At 41.6% G+C, this 24,619-nt stretch overlaps 1 protein-coding gene across 2 annotated transcripts; it reads right to left on the bottom strand.

Annotated features, from left to right (window-relative positions):
* Positions 1–3,498: 3,498 nt before the first annotated feature.
* INSYN1 (inhibitory synaptic factor 1) lies at positions 3,499–22,840 on the bottom strand. Of its 2 annotated transcripts, XM_056572763.1 has the most exons (4): positions 22,518–22,840; positions 21,871–22,142; positions 7,963–8,446; positions 3,499–4,531 (listed from the first exon to the last, which is right to left on the bottom strand). In XM_056572763.1, the coding sequence occupies exons 3-4, from the start codon at positions 8,116–8,118 to the stop codon at positions 3,941–3,943; spliced, it is 747 nt and encodes a 248-aa protein (XP_056428738.1). In that variant the 5' UTR covers positions 8,119–8,446; positions 21,871–22,142; positions 22,518–22,840; the 3' UTR covers positions 3,499–3,940. The 2 variants fall into 2 exon arrangements, with proteins under 2 accessions (XP_056428738.1, XP_056428739.1); XM_056572764.1 differs by lacking the exons at positions 21,871–22,142; positions 22,518–22,840 and adding an exon at positions 11,248–11,456.
* Positions 22,841–24,619: the final 1,779 nt, after the last annotated feature.

The raw sequence follows: 24,619 nt of genomic DNA, 5'->3' as shown, positions 1-24,619 counted from the left end.
TGAAGACTTGATCAGAGAGATCAACTCCCCCCCATATCCCCGGCAGGGACTGAAATTCCCACGGGCGTACAGGTACACCCTGTGTCCTTAAGTATCAGGACATCAGGGCATACCTGTACGCCCTATGTCCTTAAGGGGTTAAGCCATGTAACTTTCTGTGGGTCATACTGGTGATCACATGACCAGGTTAGATTAATAAAATAAAGAGTGTTATTGCAAAGTACAACTTGGCCTTCCAAGTATAATGAGAAGAATAAATGAGAACAAAGGGTTATGATTCTTAAAGGTGAGGAGAAAAGATGTCAATTTTAAACTTTTTTTTTTTAAACAAAAAAACTGATGAACAGAAAAAGACTAATGCCAAAGTGAAATCATAACTTTAAAAAGTTATCTGTAAGTCATTACAGTTACAGAATACAAAATAATTTCATAACTATTCACCACCATTAAGCCTCATTAACGCTTCAGCATTGGATGAGTTCATCTGTTTGAAATGCAAATGTTTCCTTTCTATTTTCTGTGTTTTGTGAACAGAAAATTCTGCTTTCATGGTGTTTTATTGAATAAGCTTCAGGGCGCGCTAATGCACTATGGCTACCTTATGCAGAAGAAACCATGTCTACATGTGGTGGCCCATGGCCTAAAGAGTTATGCTAGTATTACCTGGGTACATTATGTGGCCATTGTTGTAGAATTATCCGCATGCAGCAACCGAATTTGGTGAGGTCACCCAGAGAGTATATTTTAGTTAATCTTTGAAAATTGGAAAGAATAATGATATATGTACAGCTGTACTTACAGATCTGTATCCACCATCACAATTTCTCTATCCTATCTCTGCAAAAAGAATTGACATGTGATATTTTCTGTGGAATCCGGTCGGACATTTTCTGGGTGGACATTCCACAAAAGTTCCACTATTTTCTATTTCTTTGACTATAGCAATTAATCCTCCAACTAAACTTCTGTGTCTGGTTCCACTCCTACTAGATATTATGTTGTGTATCAGTCACTGCCCTGGGTCAGCTGAGTACCTTGATCATAACCAAAGTCATGAGAAAGGGATTTGTTTGAGGTAAGGACAGGTCCAGAACTATTCAATGTGAAATTTATTGGTATACATTGTCAAACCTGAAGAACAGGATGCCAACCTATATCATAGTGTGTCTCTGCTGGACTGCAATATTTGTTTAACCTGCCCTTGTATCAGTAACCAATAAGAATGGCCTCTTTTCTGTGATTTTTGAATATTTTTTGTCCTGTTTTCTGTGTTTTAATCTCTGCTGGACCTATTCATTTCTGTGTCCCGAATGTATTCTTAGTAAACTGGCACATTGTAGTGAATTTGGCACCTTTGCAAGTATAAACTGTTTTATTGTGGGACTCGAAAGCAAATGTACATGGTTTTATACATAATGTTTCTGCAAAGTATGTTTGTTTCCAGGTGTTCAGCTGTTACTGTGGGAGTTGACCAGATGTCTGTAGGTATCCATAAGGAACTACCATACATTGTCTAGCTGTAATAAAAATGATGCACCAATACATAACCAAGGACCAAAGAAAGGGCATAAAGGCATAAAACTTATACCATCATACAATAATGCCAGACGTAGTGTAAATGTAATAGTGCAGCCTACCTTTGCCTCCATCCCTTATTACAATACATACAGTAATTGCCGTAAATGTTGGCACCCCTGAAATTTTCAAGGAAATGAAGTATTTCTCACAGAAAAGGATTGCAGTAACACGTTTTGATATACACATGTTTATTCCCTGTGTGTATTGGAACTAAACCAAAAAAGAAAGAAAAAAAAGCGAATTGGACATAATGTCACACCAAACTCCAAAAATGTTCTAGATAAAATGATTGCCACCCTTTCAAAATTGTGGAAAAACAAGATTGTTTCAAGCATGTGATGCTCCTTTAAACTCACCTGGGGCAAGTAACAGGTGTGGGCAATATAAAAATCACACCTGAAACGGATAAAAAGGAGAGAAGTTCATTTAGTCTTTGCATTGTGTGGCTGTGTGTGCCACACTAAGAATGGACAACAGAAAGAGGAGAAGAGAACTGTCTGAGGACCTAAGAACCAAAAATGTGGAAAAATATCAACAATCTCAAGGTTACAAGTCCATCTCCAGAGATCTTGAGTTGCCTTTGTCCACAGTACACAACATTATCAAGAAGTTTGCAACCCATGGCACTATAGCTAATCTCCCTGGGCATGGACAGAAGAGAAAAATTGATGAAAGGTGTCAACGCAGGATAGTCCGGATGTTGGATAAGCAGCCCCAAACAAGTTCCAAAGATATTCAAGCTGTCCTACAGGCTCAGGGAGCATCAATGTCAGCACAAACTATCCATCGACATTTAAATGAAATGAAACGCTATGGCAGGAGACCCAGGAGGACCCCACAGCTGACACAGAGACATAAAAAAGCAAGACTATATTTTGCCAAAATGAACTTGAGTAAGTCAAAATCCTTCTGGGAAAACATCTTGTGGACAGATGAGACCATGATAGAGATTTTCGGTAAAGCACATCATTCTACTGTTTACCAAAAACGGAATGAGGCCTACAAAGAAAAGAACACAGTACCTACAGTGAAATATGATGGAGGCTCAATGATGTTTTGGGGTTATTATGCTGCCTCTGGCACTGGGTGCTTTGAATGTGGGCAAGGCATCATGAAATCTGAGGATTACCAACAGATTTTGGGTCGCAATGTACAGCCCAGTGTCAGAAAACTGGGTATGCTTCCAAGATCTTGTGTTTTCCAGCAGGACAATTTCCCAAAACATACATCAAAAAGCACCCAAAAATGGATGGCAAGAAAGCACTGGAGAGTAATGAAGTGGGCAGCAATGAGTCCAGATCTAAATCCCATTGATCTTAAAATTGCTGCTGGGAAAAGGTGCCCTTCCAATAAGAGAGACCTAGAGCAGTTTGCTAAGGAAGAGTGGTCCAACATTCATTTTCTTGAAAAACTTCAGGGGTGCCAACATTTACGGCCATGACTGTATATGTATTTACACATGTTATATCATGGTATATGCATATACTGTGTATTCTATATACAGTAAATATATACACAATTGGATATCTGGATTGTGATTTTCTAGTGCATTGATTTTGTGCTCAAAAGGACACAGTAATTCAATGCATTTATTACTTGGTTTCTACTGCTAATCTCATTGTCTTGCATGCATCTTCACATTCAGTTTCTCTGGAGAACAGAGTTATATGGTAAGTGGAGTGCCTGAAGGTTAATAGTCTGGAAATGCATTGCTGCTATGAAAATAGTATAGTGCAGCAGAAAGTATAATGACCTTTGGAGAGCAATTACCCCAGATATTGGATACTTTTTTAATGAAAGCGTTTTTCGTCTAATACAATAAGCCTGTGTTATTGCAGTAGCCCTTTATATATTATTACAACATGAATAGGGCTAATGATTTTCTATCCTGAAAGAGACAAAGACACATTACACTTGCTATTTATCCTCTTTAATTGTATACATGTGAGGTGAAGATTTTGCTGGCGCAGGGACAGAAAGACATGTGAGGTCACAGTAGGAGATGTGAGGTTACAGGGTGGGTTATAAAGGGCCCCAGTCTAGTGCCCCCTTCCCCAGTTCATAAGAAAGGTTAAAAAGTGCACCATATATTGCCCATATTATATTAGTGTGCAGAGATGTCAACATGACACCTATTTAATCAGTTGTTCACACTGCTCTGTTTCTATGCATAAAAATCCTACAGATCTGTTATTTCATCCATTCAAACATTCCATTCATTCACCTGCTCAAGAAATATATAGATATATGTATTTTTACAATTTCTGGTATTCAGTTATCCTATGTTTACTGTCCCAAATGTCTCTACAGCTATATTTCTTTTACTATTCGCTACGCTTTACACCCCTTTTCTTTTCCACCTTTAACACTGTTCCTTCTTTCCCTTTTTTGGCACATATGGTAACACAGTCTGGGTGCTCTTGTCACACACTGTCTGGGTGCTGCAGTTCCTCGTGCCCCTCTTGACTCCAGTCATTCCTCCTTTACTGCTCCGTATAACATTACAAGGTACAGTGGGCCTAGGAGGTTCTCTAGGAGTGTCTTGGCCATATGGGGGATCTTCACTGTCATCACAACATAGTGCATGGTACAGAACTTTATCACTGAACCTTACTCGGTCTCTGGAGCCAGGGGTTCTTGTTGGTAGGGGCTTCTGAGGAGGGACAGGAATTTCTTCACTAGAGGAATCTGGACCATTGGGTGTAGCCCCACCATTAAGTAGCGTAAAGTCAGGAGGACGGTCTGAGCCATCTCCAGAGTCAGAAGGGGTGGAGGCTTCTAAAAAAGAACAGAATTCCCAGCTGTCTGAACTCAGGAAATCCAGGGGTCCCAGGTCACATAAAGGACCTCCTTTTTCACTGCTTGATGTGCTGCTAACAGTTCCTGGGGTCCAGTCATCAGCGTCCAGCTCAAACTCAAAGTCCGAAGTTAGTCTGTCGATCTGCTCCACGACCTAAAACATACACACACTGTGTTATCACAACAAAAAAGCCCAAACTTAAAGTCTGTGTACTGTTATGTTTTCTTCAATGCAACATTTTATAATCTGCTGTTTAACTATAGCCAATATTTTTCTTAGGAACTTAGAGCAATGGCCTAGATTTATTTATTTGTCCAAGACAAAATCTGGAGTTATTTCCTCACAGCAAATACCGTATATACTCGAGTATAAGCTGAGTTTTTCAGCATGATTTTTCCCCCCTCGGTTTATACTCGAGTGAACTCTCCGCCTGTCAATCCCTTCTCAGTGATCTTCAACCTGCGGACCTCCAGATGTTGCAAAACTACAACTCCCAGCATGCCCGGACAGCCATCGGCTGTCTGGGCATGCTGGGAGTTGTAGTTTTGAAACCTCTGGAGGTCCACAGGTTGAAGACCACTGCGGCCTTCGTTATCATTCAGACACCCCCTTTCGTTTTTTACTCACCTCCCCTCGTGGGAAGGAAGGGTGAGCTGGTCCGGGCCATCTATGCTGCAGGGACCGTCCGGTGGGGAGGGTTAGTCGTTCCGGGCTGTCCATTTTCACCCGGGGGGGCCCTCTTCTCCACGCTCCGGGCCCGGCCCCGGACTAGTGATGTTGCCTTGACGACGACGCACAGGGACGCACATGAACGTCCCTGTGCTCGTCATCAAGGCAACGTCACTAGTCCGGGGCCGGGCCCGTAGCACGGAGAAGAGGGCCCCCCCGGGTGAAAATGGACAGCCCGGAACGACTAACCCTCCCCACCGGACGGTCCCTGCAGCATAGATGGCCCGGACCAGCTCACCCTTCCTTCCCACCGAGGGGAGGTGAGTAAAAAACTAAAGGGGATGTCTGAATGATGACGAAGGCCGCAGTGGTCTTCAACCTGCAGACCTCCAGAGGTTTCAAAACTACAACTCCCACACACAGGTGAATGAAATTATTATTTGTAGTTAATCCACTTGTATTTATTTTGCCATTCATAAACAGCAGATTCAAGCTTGTATGTAATGCTGATCTTAAAATATCTGCTGATCTTACACTACCATTTCCATGGAAACCATACATATATCATGGGAAAGTGTTTTAGTCAACATCTCATCTTAATGCCATTGAAAGAAAATAATTGTATTTTCAAGCTAGTATATTGCAGCATATGACTTTTATGGAACCTGATATCATATTAGTTCACGCAGTTTAATGGTAAATACTTAGGTTTAAAGGTATTATTAACTATATGTGTGTGTACTGGTATTTTTGTATTTGTGTACTCCTAAAGGCTATTCAGAATAAAGAAGGAATAATTAAAGGGGGAATCCCCTGGAAAACATTTTTTTTATATCAACTGGTGCCAGAAAGTTAAACAGATTTGTAAATTACTTCTATTTAAAATCTTACTCCTTCCCGTACTTATCAGCTGCTGTATGCTCCACAGGAAGTTCCTTTCTTTTTGAATTTCCTTTCTGTCTGACCACAGTGCTCTCTGCTGACACCATTTTAGGAACTGTCTGGAGCAGGACAGGTTTGCTCTGGACAGTTCCTAAAATGGACAGAGGTGTCAGCAGAGAGCACTGTGGTCAGACAGAAAGGAAATTCAAAATTAAAAGAACTTTCTCTGGAACATACAGCAGCTGATAAGTACTGGAAGGATTATGATTTTTAAATAGAAGTAATTTACAAATCTGTTTAACTTTCTGGCACCAGTTGATTTAAAAAAAAGAAATAAATAGGTTTTCCAGTGGAGTACCCTTTTAAGCAATAATAGAACATGGCAAGAAGGAAAGAGATCACAGGAGCAGAACAAGGATGACTTGCTCCATCAGAAGCGGGAAAAGGATTAAATCCTAGGACAATTTCTGCATCAGCAACATTTTTGGGGACACTATGGAAGTGTTAGAGAACACTTTAAAAGACATATTTTATACTGGAGTGTTGTAATATATACTCCTCAACATCAATTTCAACACCAAGAAGGACAAGCCGTGAGGTTATGCAAGGTGACACTAAGATGCAATTGTCAAGCATCTAGCACCAATCTGTGGCATGTGGTATGAACTTCAGTGGTATATCAACCAGATCAAAAACATTTTCTTCAGCTACATGAAACCTCAGAAATTAGATCACGTCAACACAGTATGATTTCGGGATGCCTCCTTTTCATCAATGTGCCAGTTATTGCCTCTTCAACTGAGAGGAACAGAATCCTTGAATCTCTGTATGTTGGTTCATCACTTCGGTGGATCACTATGCACTTAGGTAGAGATGTCATTACTGTTTAATGTTGTATGTCCCAGGGGTTGGGAGACCAACAATTAGCTGGAATGGCCGCAAGAGGCAAACCTCTGCCCGGACCGATCATCAGTTTAAAAGAATGGTGCGTAGTGATCCAGGCTGTACTGCCAGTGAAATTGGATGACATCAGGGACTCTGATCCCCACTGAAGAACTACCTCTACTTTTCACCCTGTATTTTGATGGCTTCTGTTCATTGCACTGTTGACCATGACTTGTGCATGTTTATTCAAAACTTTAATAAAACTCTTTTTATAAGAATTGGATGGCAAATACCATGTCTAGGGCATTAAACAGTGACTACACAAAATATCAAAAGGTGTTTGCATGACTATGGGCTTCAAGCCACACATCTAGCTGCAGGACCTCATGTCACTGCTTATAAAGGCTATGATGGTACTGAAGAAGGCGGCAATTGAGACTGGAAGGTCTATTCTCTTTAGTGATGATTCCCAGTGATGAACCAGTTATGTGACCATTTCTCCTTAGTGTCCAACTGAAAAACACCAGCCCCCATGTTGCTTGTACTACTGTTATCACCCTGCATGACCAGATTGAGCACATCTGGAATATCATTGTTTGGTGATCGGCAGTAAAGGGAGCTGCCAGCGGCAGATCCTGTTGATTTTTGTGCCCTATTGCAGTCAGTGTGGTAGAATATTCTTCAGACAACCTCGTATAACTTTATTGTTAGCATACCTGTGCATGTAAATGTATTTCTATACTAGGGATTCATATTCGATTCTGAATAAATCAAGTTGTTTTGAATATTTTGTTTCCATTTTTGTAATTTGCATGTAATTTACATGTCTATCGATACTGTTATTTCCATAATTACATGACTTTACTCCTTGGTCTTCCAATTTCAATGCTGAGTAGTGTGGTTATTCCTTAAATCTGGTTTAACATATATTAGTGGACCCAAAGGTCTCTCTACCACGTGGAGAAGAAAAGCATTATCAGTTACAGATTTTTCATTGGGCCTGAGAGCCTAATTCCATATATTTTCAGTTGTAAAGTAGTATGTAGTACTGCAATAACTCATGGCATTGTGTTTCTATATGTGGAAATATCTCTGGATGAAAACACAGTAAGCTGGATTGTTGCTGTAGAAAAAAAATGTACACTCACCTCTCTCAGTTCTTTGGCCACTTCCTTGAGGTCCCGTAAGATCCCTTCCAGCTGACCAATTACAGCCCGGACTCTCCCTCGAATTCTCTCCCTCTCCCCAGCTCTGCAGCTGCGTCCCCCTTGCTCCGTGGTCTTTCCCACCCCCCGAGAGCACATGATTCAGAGAGAGGCCTCCAGCCTCCTCTACAGCTTCTCTCCTCTGGGGGGAGCTCTGCATCTTAACGTCTAACCCCCCTCTTGCCCTGCACCCCCTCCCTATACACAGCCACACACAATACTGCCAAGTCTCCTTTGCAGGAGAGATAATAAATGTCAGATAAAACTATTCCTGGGGTAGAGTAAAAAGTTGGTAGATTTGGTCGGCTCTAATAGGAGAGTATAGATGATAGGGGAACATTTGACTGTTTGATAATGGGTTTTGAAGATGTACCAGATGTTTAGAAGGCAGAGTTGTGCAAGTCATGAAGATTTCAAGTGCTGCTACCTGTAAATAAGAAATAATGAATTAAATTGAGGGTAACAGTATGAATATTTATTCATTTATTTTGTAAGTTTTAAATAGAATAATGCTATTGGTTTGTATATCTTCATTACCTGTATGAATTAATTAAAATAATGTACAATCAATATAGACCATTATATGAAAATGACAGCAAGCAAATAAATAGAGTTGGAGAAATAACACTATGCAAAAGGAAACATTGCTAAACATTATTTGAATTTATATGAGGGCATGTACAGGGATGTTGTAGCAGTGACATAGCTATAGGAGTAGCAGAGGTTGCTGCAGTGATAGGGCCTATAAGCAGGGGGTTACAGAGGCCCCCTCAGCAATCGAGGTTGATTGCTTCTGCCTGGCCAGTGCAGTATACAGAGATATGTGTGACAGTAGATGAGGAGATATACAGTCACTGACAGGAGCAGAGATGTTACACAGTTTCGATAACAGTAAACTCCTGTCACTGCATTGAAAGTTGCTGCATTGAAAGGAGCAAAAAATATAAGAACTGTGGGTACCTTAACCTCTTCCTCCCCATTGGTCAGGACACTAGATGTAGTTACAACATATGGTATCTGCCTATGCTGTTAACCAACAAGGGTTACATTAATTTTTATCACTTTATTTTATATATATATATATATATATATATATATATATTTTATATATATATATATATATATATATATATATATATATTTTTTTTTTTTTTTTAACTAACTATAGATATGGCCAGAGCAGATTATCATTATGGCTCCTGGACCTCCAGCTTCAGGTCATTCTTTCCTGCCGTCTGGGTGGAATGGATTTAGTGTTTTAATATAGTAATAATGGTGGCGGAAGCAAGGGACCGCACAGGTACATTAGTCTGCAGGGGCCAATACATTGATTCTGCCTGAGCAGCTGAAGTAGGAAACTAGATATTGCATGACTCAAACAAGTGTTCATGTATTTGGAAAGAGAGAGGGGGAAAGCCGCTGCCTGACACCTCTGGCGGTAGCTTATCTCCTCATGAACAAAAGGAAATATATATTGAAGATAGCATATCTATAAGACAATAGATAGGGTGGGGCTAAGCTAAGCTTTAGCACTGAAAATCATAGACCTTTAGCTATGCCTTGGAACATAAGTAAGGTTCATTGTTAATGGATATAATCATTTTAAGGTAGGCAAAGTACCATAGGCCCAGATGTAACAATCTGCTTGAGATAAAAATGTCTCTGCTTTGCCCACAGCTCAGGTTTCATTTCTCAGATTGCTCTGGTAATATGAAAGCTGAGCTCTATTTGGTTTCTATAGGTAAAGAATGCAAATGAATACATTTTAGACCATTCAGTAACATTATGTATGGGCTCAAAGAGTCATGTTGTGTAATATACTGCAAAAAAAACAAAAAAAAAACCCCCAGAAGATCGAGCCCCTAGTGCAGCACTGCAAACAATCTTATGTGTCAGTTTTGCTTACCAAAAGACGTTGTGCTCAGAGCACAGCAACCTGAAAGCTTGCATGATACCAGTAGGTAGGTCAGCTGCCTCTTGGTCCTCTCTGAAGCCTTATGATCAGTATGCACACATATACTATGTAAACGCACAGTTCCAATTTGTTGTCAACTAATTTTTATACACAGAATATCAAATGTATCCTTAGCATGAGAGAATGAAGATGGCACTCGTCCCGATGCTGTCTGTCTGCCGAATGTATTGCTGTAAATAAAGAGTCACCGTTCTTGCACCAACACTGGTGAGTGTCATCTTTATTCTCTCATGCTGGATATGTTGTTATTTGGATTGAACACCCTGGTGGACTGTAACTGTGTCAAGAGTCCGTTTTAGCTGTATAATATTGAAGCAATATTACCACGGTGGCTGTGCCGAACGCTCTGCCTACTGCACCTTAAAATGTATCTTTGTTACAAAAATACATAAAAGTAGCCACCAATATGTTAAAAACAGTTAGGGTGCATTCACATCACGATTTTACCATCCTACTTCTCACGATTTTTAACTTTGAAATCGTCCAAATCTGCATGCCAAGTCGTATCCATTGACTTCCATTCATTAATGATAGACAACAAATTCATCAGTTTTGATCCACAACCGATTTTGCACGATTTAACATCGGAGGTAAAATTGTGGTTGACCACGATTTTTTGTCCAGATTCAAAATCGGATCGAAATCATGTCCGATTTTTTTATTATTGATGTCTATGTAAATAGCATGGAATCATGTGACTGTGCGATTCTGTCAGATTAATCGTATGCAATTTTTTTTGTACAAATGCGCAGTAGACTTCAAAACACATACACTTCAAATATATAAAACTTTATTGCCATTGGCATGCATATTAATTTTAAAAACAGGATCAGATTTTTATTGAAAATCGGATGGAATTTTCCTCTATATGATTTTTGGATACGATTTTAAAATTGGAAAGCAAAGAAATTTTACATACGCTTGTATATGATTTTTTGCAATCCGATTTTTAGGGTACAATAATCGAATGGTTAAATCGTGATGTGAACCTAGCCTTACATACCCACATGGTACAAAAGGGAAAAATTAGGCATCTACCCTTAGACTATCCATTTACAGATCCTTGATATCGGGGTCTGTGCCTGTGATTTTATCCTGCAGTTTGTCTTTTCTTGTTTTGAAGCTCATTAATTAAATAAAACATTCATAAATAAGTATTTAAATATTCAATAAATATGTAAAATCATATATCTAAGCATCTCTCTAAGGCCATCATATGTGATATGTCTGTAAGGCTGTATTATGTGATTAACCTTGTAGCAGTATAGGACTTCTAAATCTGTAACTCTACAATCTCAGGTTAACCTTTTCGGAGTGCAAGGGGACCTCATTAAAATGTGGAGATCTTCGCCACAAGTCCCATTTTTATCTCTCCACATCTCTACTAGCGCACACAACCACAGCAACGAGCTGTGGACAAAATTTGTCCTTATAGCTTTCTCCTAAGTAAGCATTCAAGTCCTCATGGTGGCTAACCACTACCTCTTGTTTAACAGCCTCTATTGAGTCAGTTATTTTGCCAGTAAATTGCATGCTTCAGCCATTGCTTCCTGATGCTGAAGGCTGTGTGACACGCCACATGCCCTCAGAAGATTGATTCAGTCCCCAATACTTTGCTTACACTAGAGTGGAACACTGGATTAAAGGGGTACTCTGCCCCTGGACATCTTAACCCCAATCCAAAGGATAGTGGATAAGAGGTCTGATCTGATCTCTCCTGCAGCACCCCCATTCACCAACTGCACAGAGCAAAGAGCAATCAGGGGCTGATGACAAGCGATACAGGGGCCGGAGTATTGTGATGTGGCGGCTCCCATAGGCTTGTATTGAGGGGGTGGAGTGTGATATCACAAGGAGGCGGGGCCATGACATCACGATACTTCAGGCACCTGTATCGCTTGTCATCGGCCACGGAGCATATCATATCCTGACCTCCTATCCCGTCCTCCTATCCTGACCTCATATCCCATCTTCATATCCCAACCTCCTATCCAATCCTCCGATCTGGACCTCATAACCCAACCTCATATCCCATCCTCATATCTTGACCTCCTATCCCATCCTTATATTCTGTCCTCATATCTCAACCTCATATCCCATCCTCATATCCTGACCTCCTATTTCAACCTCATTTCCCGCCCTCCTATCTCGACCTCATATCCTGTCCTCATATCTTGTCCTCATATCCCATCTTCATATCCCGACCTCATATCCCCTCCTCATATCCCATCCTTATATCCCGTCCTTATGTCCCATCCTCATATTCTGTCCTCAGGTGGGACTGATTTGTGATGAAGATATTGTAAGCTGAAAATAGAAGGGGACGTGGCTGTGTGGGACTAGGCGTGATTTGCAAGCCAGACAGATGCACAAAAAGGGTAGATAATAAAAGGGGTGGGGCTTAAACTGTGAGCGTGTCTTTGTGAGATGTGTGGCTTGCAAGCCGGATTGACACGTTCACCAGGAGATGCAGAGCGGAGCTTGTGGAGTAAGGTAACGGAAGACTCATATATTTGCATGGGACTTGAAACAAAATCCCATCTTTTATATAAGGGTGTAGGTAAGGGTTAATTTAACTGTCATATCTTTTTATTTGACATATACCGTATTTATCGGCGTATAACACGCATTTTTTAGGCTAAAATTTTTAGCCTAAAGTCTACCTGCGTGTTATACGCCGTTAAGCCGCTGCAGTTCAATGATTTAAAGCGGGCGCTTTAAGTCAATGAACTGAAGCAGCTTTTTCAGGTGCAGAGACCGCCAGCGCTGCCGGCTTCTCTGCCCCTACCTGTCCTGGGGTCCCCGCTGCCGCCGCTTCTCTCTCCCTGCTATCGGCGCCGCTGTCCCTTCTCTCCCCCTGTCTATCGGTGCCGCTGCCCCTTCTCTCCCCCTGGCTATCGGTGAGAAGCGGCACCGGCAATGGGGCAGCGGTGCCGACAGACATGGGGAGAGAAGGGGCAGAGGCACCCATTGCCGGCGCCGCTGCCCTGTTGCCTCCCCCATCCCCGGTTGTATAATTACCTGTTGCCGGGGTCGGGTCCGCGCTGCTTCAGGCCTCCGGTGTGCTTCCCCTGCGTCGTTGCTATGCGCTGCGCAGCGCAATGATGAGTGACATCACTCGTCATTGTGTCTCGCAGCGCATAGCAACGACGCAGGGGACGCACACCGGGGGAGAGAAGGGGCAGCGGCGCCGATAGCTAGGGGGAGAGAAGCGGCGGCAGCAGGGCTCCAGACCCCAGGAAAGGCAGGGGGAGAGAAGCGGGCAGCGACGGCCTCTCTCCCCTGCCTTTCCTGGGGACTTCTGCGGGGTAAGAAACAGTGTATCGGGGTATACACGCGCACATACACGCACCCCCGTTTTACCAAGGATATTTGGGTAAAAAACTTTTTTTACCCAAATATCCTTGGTAAAATGAGGGTGCATGTTATAGGCCGGTGCGTGGTATACCCCGATAAATACGGTAAGTAATATGTGTACCAGGTATTATTGAAATATCTCCAGCCGTATGGAAGTTATGTGGGAACATACATTTCCCATTGATTTGCATGGGACTTTAAACAAAAAACCAGACCCTCACAAATGGGGGTAGTTAAGGGTTAAATTATAAGGTTTCCCTACATTTTCCACTTTCCCTACACTTTGCTTTTTTTACACATGCTCTGATCTGTCTGGTTTTCCTCAGCTCAAATCCACCACATTTTATGTGGAAACCTTAGTAAATATGTTGGGTTTTTGTGAAAATGTCAGGCCACGCCCCCTTTTCGGGTTTTCTTAGCAAAATGGAGAGTTAGACGGGGGTTTTTCCAATTCTGGCGCAAAATCTGGCGCAATGCGACAGAATCTGGTGCACAACCCGACAAAACATGTCGGGTTTGCAATAGTAAATGAGGGCCATTGAGTTTTATATATATGACACAATGGAATGTGTTGTGTGTTGCTCATCTAAGGTTGTATCTACCTCATTTTAAGACCTTCTAAGCGGCAGTGTTTTGTCTTAATATGTGACACCAAAGAACTCAAAGAGTTCAAACAAAATCCTATTTATAACAGCGAAATACACTTCATTATCAGTTTCTGGAAGACTTTAAATGGGTTATCCAGGAAAAAACTTTTTCTTATATATCAACTGGCTCCAGAAAGTTAAACAGATTTGTAAATTACTTCTATTAAAAAATCTTAATCCTTTCAGTACTTATGAGCTTCTGAAGTTAAGGTTGTTCTTTTCTGGCTAAGTGCTCTCTGATGACACGTGTCTCGGGAAACGCCCAGCTTTGAAGCAAACCCCCATATCAAACAACTTCTAAACTGGGCGTTTCCCGAGACACGTGTCATCAGAGAGCACTTAGCCAGAAAAGAACAACCTTAACTTCAGAAGCTCATAAGTACTGAAAGGATTAAGATTTTTTTAATAGAAGTAATTTACAAATCTGTTTAACTTTCTGGAACCAGTTGATATATATAAAAAAAAATTTCCCTGGAATACCCCTTTAAGGATCTGAGTGACTTGAACCTCTTTATGACACCAATTTTTATTTTGTTTTCCTTCTTGTCTTCTAGGAGCTATTACTATGCATTATATTGATTTTTCTGTTATTTTCTAGTACAGGCTGTAGAAGCAGAAATTCCATGGCACGCACTGAGGCCTTCAGAAAGTCTTAGATTCCCATGACAATGGATCTTCACCCCTCTATCTCTTTTCAGGGAGCCAATCAGATCCCTATACCATCAATGACGTGTGGCCATACCGTTAAATGCTGCTGTAAGTTAAAATAGCCAGCAGTGGAGATCGCTGTGTTCCAGCTGGGTGCTGCTGGGTATGGACCAGCTTGATTCCTGTGCCTGGCCCATACACTGTTAAATGTCCTAAGACAAGTATACTTGTCCTGGGTCATCAACAGGTTAAAGTGGTATTTTTTTTATTGTGATCAGGGTGCATAGAAAGCTTATGGAGCCCGTCTTCCGTGACTGCGTGACAGCAGGGAGAAGCAGCAATAGCCGTGCCCTTCTCCCTGATGGTTCTAATATTTGATGGGGTTTCAGCAACCAGAATCCCATTGATGAAAACTATTGACATGTCTCTATGTGTCCTAAATGACAATAACACTTTGGGCATCAGAACTGAACCATGGAGTAATGAGAGAAGGTAGCATAATCTTATGATTCACATTATATGCAGGCGAAAGGTATAGAGAACATGTCTTATTTTACAAACATTAAAAGTGACATTTGTAACAATAGAACACATTGGCCCTGATTTACTAAAAGTGGAGTGTAGGTTTCTTTGTGGGGTTTAAGTCCCTACAATTTTTTTTTCAAGGTATTTACTAAGGATTTTGCACTTTTCCCTACATTTTGCTTTTTTTTTTTTTATACACATGCTCTGATCTGTCAGGTTTTGCTCAGCTAATATCCACTACATCTTCTGTGGAAACCTTAGTAAATACGTTGGGTTTTTGTGAAAATGTTGGGAACGCGCCCCTTTTGATGGCCACACCCCTTTTCCCCGATGGTCATACCCCTTTTCTGGATTTTCTTAGTAAAATGGAGAGTTAGTCAGTTTTTTTCAATTCTGTTGCAAATTCTGGTGCAGTGCGCCAGAATCTGGCACACAACCCGACAGAACATGTCGAGTTTGCAATAGTAAATGAGGGCCATTGTGTTACAAATGTCCCTTTTAAAGGGGTACTCCGCCCCTAGACATCTTATCCCCTATTCAAAGGATAGGGGATAAGATGTCAGATCGCCGGGGTCCCGCTGCTGAAGCACCCCGCTATCATTACTGCGCAGAGCGAGATCGCTCATCGCTCTGCACGTAATGACGGGCAATACAGGGGTCGGAGCATCATTATGTCACGGCTCCGCCCCTCGTGATGCACGGCCCGCCCCCGTCAATACAAGTCTATGGAAGGGGGCGTGGCAGTCGTCACGCCCCCTGCCATAGACTTGCATTAAGGGGACGGGCCGTGATGTCATGAGGGGCGGAGCCATGACGTCACGCTGCTCCGGCCCCTGTATCGCCCGTCATTACGCACAGAGCGAACTCGCTCTGTGCAGTAATGATGGCGGGGTGCCGCAGTGGCGATCCCCGGGGTCCCCAGCAGCGAGACCACGGCGATCTAACATCTTATCCCCTATCCTTTGGATAGGGGATAAGATGCCAGGGGCGGAGTACCCCTTTAATGTTTGTAAAATAAGACATGTTCTATATACCTTTTGCCTGCATATTTTAATATGTTAATCGCACTTTAATTTTGGAAGCATTACCTGCCACATATAGCAGTGCAACAACACCGTGTACGCATACTACTAATAAGCTCCACGCACTTTTATTGCAGCAAGTGTTTTTATTTGCCTTATTAAAGTCCAAGGTGGATACAGCACCAAATAGCTGAGGACTCAGGCTAGTAGATGGAATAAGACTTTATTTGCCATCCATGTGCTGCACATGCTGATTGGATCAGTGCTGTCTCTTCTCTCTACCTATTATTTGCCTTATTATATATAGTTCCGTAACACATTGTTAAGATTATACGGACAGCGGTACACACACTTGTACACTTTATTCACCATTATTTAAAAAATTATTAATAAATCTTTGTATATATATTTTTATTTCAATTTACTATACAGTACTCTGTGGATGTGCATGGGCCCTGCAGACACCACACTTAAAGTACTGCTGTGTGTACATTTTACACATGAGGAAATGAATGTATTTTATTTAATTTCAATTGCTTATTTAATATCCATAACATACCAATTACTTGTTGCCCACCTCTTACTATCACCACATATATATATCTCACACATGAGATCTAACTTGAGAATGGTAGTACCCTCCCTTTTTTCTATTCATACACTGCTAAAAAAGGGAACACTAAGATAACACATCCTAGATCTGAATGAATAAACTAATCGTATGAAATACTTTTGTCTTTACAAAGTTGAATGTGCTGACAACAAAATCACACACAAAATTATCAATGGAAATCAAATTTATCAACCCATGGAGGTCTGGATATGAAGTTACACTCAAAATCAAAGTGGAATAACCACACTACAGGCTGATCCAACTTTGATGTGATGTCCTTAAAACAAGTCAAAATGAGGCTCAGTAGTGTGTGTGTGGCCTCCACGTGCCCGTATGACCTCCTTACAATATCTGGGCATGCTACTGATGAGGTGACTAAAGCATCCGCCAACTCCTGGACAGTCTGTGGTGCAACGTGGCATTGGTGGATGGAGCGAGACATGATGTCCCAGATGTGCTCAATCGGATTCAGGTCTGGGGCCAGTCCATAGCATCATTGCCTTCCTCTTGCAGGAACTGCTGACACACTCCAGCCACATGAGGTCTAGCATTGTCTTGCATGAGGAGGAACCCAGGCCAACCGCACCAGCATATGGTCTCATAAGGGGTCTGAGGATCTCATCTCGGTATCTAATGGCAGTCAGGCTACCTCTGGCAAGCACATGGAGAGCTGTGCGGCCCCCCCCCAACAAAATGCCACCCCACACCATTACTGACCCGCCGCCAAACAGGTCATGCTGGAAGATGTTGCAGGCAGCAGAATGTTCTCCACGGTGTCTCCAGACTCTGTCACGTCTGTCACATGTGCTCAGTGTGAACCTTCTTTCACCTGTGAAGAGCAAAGGGCGCCAGTGGCGAATTTGCCAATCTTGGTGTTCTATGGCAAATGCCAAACGTCCTGTACAGTGTTGGGCTGTAAGCACAACCCCCACCTGTGAACATCGGGCCCTCATATCACCCTCATGGAGTCTGTTTCTGACCGTTTGAGCGGACACATGCACATTTGTGGCCTGCTGGAGGTCATTTTGCAGGGCTCTGGCAGTGCTCCTCCTGTTCCTCCTTGCACAAAGGCAGAGGTAGCGGTCCTGCTGCTGGGTTGTTGCCCTCCTACAGCCTCCTCCACGTCTCCTGATGTACTGGCCTGTCTCCTGATAGCGCCCCCATGCTCTGTACACTACGCTGACAGACACAGCAAACCTTCTTGCCACAGCTCGCATTGATGTGCCATCCTGGATGAGCTGCACTACCTGGGCCATTTGTGAGGGTTTTAAACTCCGTCTCATGTTACCACTAGATTGAAAGCTGTAGTCACCTCCTGTAGAACCACTTCTTTATTGGGGTGTCTTGCTTATTGCCTATAATTTCCACCTGTTGTCTGTTCCATTTGCACAACAGCATGTGAAATTGATTGTCAATCAGTGTTTCTTCCTGAGTGGACAGTGTGATTTCACAGAAGTGTGATTGACTTGAAGTTACATTGTGTTGTTTATGTCTTCCCTTAATTTTTTTTGAGCAGAACCTGTCTTCATTATCCGTTGAGCTACCTCCCCCCTTCATTTATCAATGTACTATTAGGCTGATTTGGTCAGGACTGGAGTGAGTTTTCTCAAACATTAAAAAGCTGTAAAAGTTGGAATCTACCAATACTGGCTTCTTAATGAATCTGCTACTGCAGCTGCTGCCTGCGCGCTGCACATAGTAATTCGCTAGTGGCAAAGGCAGTGTAAACCTGTCAAAAAAGTTTTATGTCAAAATCTGTCATAAGCATAATGATAAAATCCTCCCCATGTGCAAGACATGTCCCATTGTTTGCAATGGCAAAGCACACAGTGAACTGCAGTACAGAAAAAAGTGACATGACATTTGACGCATTGACCCAGATGTATCAATCTGTTGAGATAAAAAATGCATTGATTTGCCCACAGCAACCGATCACAGAGCTTGTAAAGATATGAAAGCTGAGTTGTGATTGGTTGTTATGGGCAAAACTACAGATTGATAGATCTGAGCTATTATCTTCATGATAAATGCATTAGTAGCCAGGACTCAGATTTGCTCTTACTGAATAGGGCTGGGGCTAATCTGCAAAATCATTCAGTAACATAGAATATTCCATTCTCATGACTACTAAAAGGTTTTCTTTTGTTTTAAGAAACTACACTCCATGGATTGTGTCTGAGTGCAGCCAAGCCATCTATAAGTAAGCCATGTTGAGCAGCAAAGTCCTTGAACAAAAGTGGTGCTATTTATGGGGAAAAAAAGTCTAACCACTCCTGTTTGACCCATATCTCCCACAAATTTCCAGAAACAGTTATCTGCAAAAGCAAGAAAAGCATCAGGAGAGACGAATGAAAGATAAATGGAGTAAAGGGGTTAAATAGACTATAACAAGGACCTAATCCAGAATAGATGCAGCTCCAGTGGTTAAAAAAGATGTTTAGGTTTACTTTGTTATGCCTAGAAACTCAGGTATTAATCACTGTCATTGTCATTGTGCCACTATCGCTATGCGTGTGCTTACAACTGATAGAAAAGCAGGAAAGTGCATTATAATTACTTGGGCAGGTTTATGAACACACGGGAACCTTTCAGCTGTCACAGTTTAAAATCCAAGCAATATAACAGTACTCAATCAGAGCATGAAAATAACAAGATTTATATACCACAAATTGACATAATATTTCCCTCCAGCAGCTACTTTTTCAGTACAGAGATCATACAACCATTAAAAGATACTGTTTAGATCGGCTTTTTTACATTCATGGCATTATGTGCTCTCATAATTCAGAACACAAACCAAGTCATAATCCAAATATAGAAGACAAGGCATGCACTCACCGTTTCTGTCGAATATTTCATACGGTCATTCCGTTCCGGCAAGGAGACTTCAGTGATGCGGGGTGCTCAGAGGCAAACAGCCGTTTTGGCACAATAGGTGTGTGCTTGCCTCTGAGCACCCTGCATCACTGAAGTCGCCCCTATTGTGTGAAAATGGCTGTTTGCCTCTCAGCACCCCGCATCACTGAAGTCTCCCTGCCGGAACGGAATGACCGCATGAAATATTCTACAGAAACGGTGAGTCAAGCCTTGTCTTCTATATTTGGATTTTGCACACTGTCTTGCTATCTTTGAGCTTCGCACCCCGTTAGTAGTTGCTCCATTGGATTATCCGGCTGCTGTCCTGTTCACATTAATGAGTTCCTCCATTGTCTATATATGTGGACTGGTTTGACTGTGCTCTCTGAGTATATCTATATTTGGTCTTTACAAACTAAGTCATATATTACCTAAAAGAAGCTGATACTGTGGCAAGCGAAATTCCCCTCCTCCCATCATCTCCTATAATGCTCAATCTAAACATAAATTTGTCATTCCTGCTCCATTAGGCCTGCATCTTTGACAGGGTAACACAGAAGCACATAGTTATTTTGGTAGACCACTAACATTGGTAGTGGGAATCTTCTGCTGCATATTCATGATGCCAGGACCAATCAGAATGAAGAATAAGGTCATGTACAATAGGAAGTTTTGTAAATTTCTCTTATGTCATAGAAAAATGTTGAACTGGCATTGAATATAAATAAAATTATATTAAAAGGGAGTTCTTATCTATGCTCTAGATAAAAAGAAAATACTCTCTCTACTGTCCCGCATTTTACAACAGGTCTTTTTTTTTTTGTACCAGTGGGCCCACAACCCTCCCCTTTTTGACAGTTTGCCTGCCTTTGCTATGTTTGAATGTACTAAGCATATGTGATGCACACAACACTAGAAAAAGTCTGCAGTGGGGAGAAGAGAGTATCTACCCATCTAAACAGAAAAGACGTCAAGACCAGTCAAGTTAGCTAGCACAACAGATGAGGTGAATTGGATAAGTCAAGCTAGAACTTGATGGACTGAGATGCGTCATTAATTGAGGTAGATCATAGTGGACCAAGCGAGACATCAGGTACCAGGGATCAGAAGCCATATACTGTTCCAAAATATAGGTAATATTGCCGGAGGTCCAGACAAAGCCAGGATAAAACTCAGAGTCAGGCCGTAATGCTTAAGACAGATATAAATTAACTCTAAAGTATAGGCATTCCCTTATTAGCACTTTGGAGGCAAACATGAAAGATTGCTAAAAATAATACTTGACAATTTTTCTTTCCTAAGTGACCCATATACTCCCCTTTCCCCAGTACCTAAAAGCAGAAGAAAGTACAGGAACAGGGAGAGTTTTGTATCTGAGAATTTGGTCTGAGGTCTACAAAGGGGTAATTTAGAGTATGGTTTGGGGTTTCATTTTTAGGGTGTTTAGCCTGAGATCTGTATTGGGGGGGGGGGGGGGGGTGTATTCAGGTTTGGTCTGGTCTCTGTAAATACAAGGGGAATCAGGTCTGGGGTTTGTATCTATAAGGGAGTCTGGTTTGGAATCTGAGTGGTCTTGTCTTGCATTTGTATGCTGGGGAACTGGCCTAGAGCCTGTATACAGGGGAGTTTTAGTGTGAGGTCAGTATGTACCTTCTTAGTTGGCAAGTATATTATAATATAAAATAATAAATCATGGATCCATTGGATAACATCTCGTAAACACTGTCCCAGTATAAATAACCATTTCCATATATTACCAATGTATGTAATGTATTCCCACATGCAATAATATAGTATATCCTTCTTACTAACCATTCATCCTAGCAAATACAGAATATGTCCTCCCAAAACTATTTAACCAGATGAATGTCCAATCATACCATGACTTTATGCAAAGCAAGTGATGTATTTCCAAGCAGAGAATATTTATAGAAATAGGAGGACCTACTGTAGAGAGGTTAAGTAGAGCATGCATTGCCTCATAATGACAGGAGGTATGGCAAAATTCAAATGCTGAATATTTTTTTATTATTATTATTAATAAAGTATCTTCCCCCTTTATTGACTTGTTTGCTCTATTCTTCGCTTCCTGCCTTCATCCATACTGTATACTCTGTTTCTCCCTACACCCCACCTCCAATCCTCCATCTCATTCTCTCCTTTACATTTTGCTAGAAGTGTGAGGTGCAGAATGTAGCTTTATCTTACCTGGTCATTGGCATGGGTGATCTGACTATGCTTGCCAACTGCAAAAGACAGAGAGAGACTTTCTGTGTTTTATTGTTCAGCTCTGATGGTTATAAAATGACATCCAGGCAACCCCACTGTTACACCCGATCCAGAATGGGGGAGTTCTGCCTCCCAATGATTCTCACAAGGCCACCAGAAGAAGAAATGTTTCCATTAGGTTTCCAAATCCCATATAAAACCGTGGGAATGGTTTACAAGGACTGTGATACGTGAAGAGCAGTTCCTCCAACCTATGTAGATAAGATATAATGTTAGTAATGTCCTTTCCTTCAGCCCCTATTCCATGCCCTTCTCCTCCACCATTTTTCTATATATTAGAGCCTTACCTATTGCGTAGACAATATATGGTCTTCTCTGGCACAAAATCCCTCCTTTCCTTTTATGCCTCTTATCTGCAACCTATCAAGGTCCCCTATATTTCCTCCTTCTCCTGAATTCCTATTTTCTCCTTGCATGCTTTACATTATAGCCATGTAAATTCGCCTGCTACATCTATGCCGTACATATCTTTATTTAACCCTCTTTTTTCCCCTCTCCATCCCTACTTTCTCCCAATGTATTCCCTTAATTTCTTTCCATTCCATTTTCTATAAAATCTCCCTCACCATGCAGTGTTGGAAAGCGTGATGCTCCTTCTATTCAGCATTTGCCTTTCTCTCTCCTCTGGTAGACAGGAGCAGACACACAGCTCAGGCCTCATCTCTCCCTCTCTGGTCCTGATGCTGTAACACGGCTGATTCAATGCTGGATGCTTCAGCCCTCTGCGACATTCCTTCTTCTCTATCCTTCTCTTCTTCACAATTTCCTTTGTTGGCCTGTGGGAGGGGACACTCTCACTCTCCTCTTTCTATCATGGGGGATGCACAGCTATCAATTGCTGTGTTTCTGGATTCCCCCTTGTCAAGCACAGTGGCCAGAGCGTGTGCCCCAGCTCTGCCTAAAAAAAGAGGAGGGGGAGGGAGGAAGTGATGGAGGAGGGAAATATGCTGAACATTGTTTAGTAGGGACTTAAAGACTATTGCTTCAATACCAAATTTCCGAAAGTCATTTATGTAGCTCCTTTTACTACACTAGAGCATTTTCTTAACCGTCTCCTTGTTACGAATGTGCTGTGTTCCAAAAACTCTCTTCCACTACTGTTGTATATTGCACTGCTGCATTAACCCCTCCCCTGCTAGAGAACTGCAGTATGTTTATCTTTACTCATTTTAACCTCAGTAGTCAGGCCATATAGCCTAATATTGTTTTTGGTAACCTTTTTGCCTTCCACTGCATGTTATTATTGTTTGAAGAAGAAATATTTGTGTGGGATATAGTTGGTTTTGCCTATATAATGTTGCCGTGTTGACTTCCGCTATCGTCTGACATCTGGCTTGTTTACAGATATTACCAGATGTGAGCTCTCTGGTTTACGTAGTTATGTATGAAAGAAACAAATGAGAAAATGCTGCAGTGAGGTAACACTATATGCCACTATATGCCACCTGAGCAGCCAACTTGCATGAGTGGCAGCTAGAAAAGGTCATGAATGGGTGGAAACAAACGTTTTACATAAGTTAGGCACACAATGTGTCCTTTTCCCATACTATTTAAGAATAATAAAGCATTTATAATTCCTCCACAATTTATTTTCTTTGTCAGTGTACTAAAGATTGTAGAGAAGTATGCGAGTGGCTTCATTAAAAAAAAAAATTTCTACCATTAACATGGATGTGGTAAATAATCTTTTCGAATTCAGCTACAAAAGTGACTTTGCTTCAGTGAGGCTCTGTCCACATTTTCAGTGCATATGTTTACTGATATTTTTGATAGTAGGAATAGAACAGTTTTCAGCACAATTCTTGCCACCGAAATACCAGAAATCAAGTTGGAAACCTTGCGGATCCTGTCAGTATTAGTTATTATTTTTATAGCAATGATGACCATTTCACTGTAATAATCTTTACATGCAGAGTGCTACCTGATAGATAGATGTGTGTCCAGTATCTGAATTGTCAGGATAATGAGAGTTTGGTATACAGTGGGACAAAAAAGTATTTAGTCAGCCACCAATTGTGAAGTTCTCCCACTTAAAAGGATGAGAGAGGCCTGTCATTTTCATCATAGGTATACATCAACTATGAGAGACATAATGAGAAAAAAAATCCAGAAATTCCCATTGTCTGATTTTTTAAGAATTTATTTTCAAATTATGGTGGAGAATAACTATTTGGTCACCTACAAACAAGCAAGATTTCTGGCTCTCACAGACCTGTAACTTCTTCTTTAAGAGTCTCCTCTGTCCTCCACTCATTACCTGTATTAATGGCACCTGTTTTATCTTGTTATCAGTATAAAAAACACCTGTCCACAACCTCAAACAGTCACACTCCAATCTCCCCTATGGCCAAGACCAAAGAGCTGTCGAAGGACACCAGAAACAAAGTTGTAGCCCTGAACCAGGCTGGGAAGACTGAATCTGAAATAGGCAAGCAGCTTGGTGTGAAAAAAAAATCAAATGTGGGAGCAATTATTAGAAAACGGAAGACATACAAGACCACTGATAATCTCCCTCGATCTGGGGCTCCACGCAAAATCTTTCTCTGTGGTGTCAAAATGATTACAAGAATGGTGAGCAAAAATCCCAGAACCACACGGGGGACCTAGTGAATGACCTGCAGAGAGCTTGGACCAAAGTAACAAAGGCTACCATCACTAACACACTATG

The sequence above is a fragment of the Hyla sarda genome, chromosome 4 (genome assembly GCF_029499605.1).
Source record: "Hyla sarda isolate aHylSar1 chromosome 4, aHylSar1.hap1, whole genome shotgun sequence".
Taxonomy (NCBI): domain Eukaryota; kingdom Metazoa; phylum Chordata; class Amphibia; order Anura; family Hylidae; genus Hyla; species Hyla sarda.
This window is presented reverse-complemented; position numbering and strand designations above follow the sequence as displayed.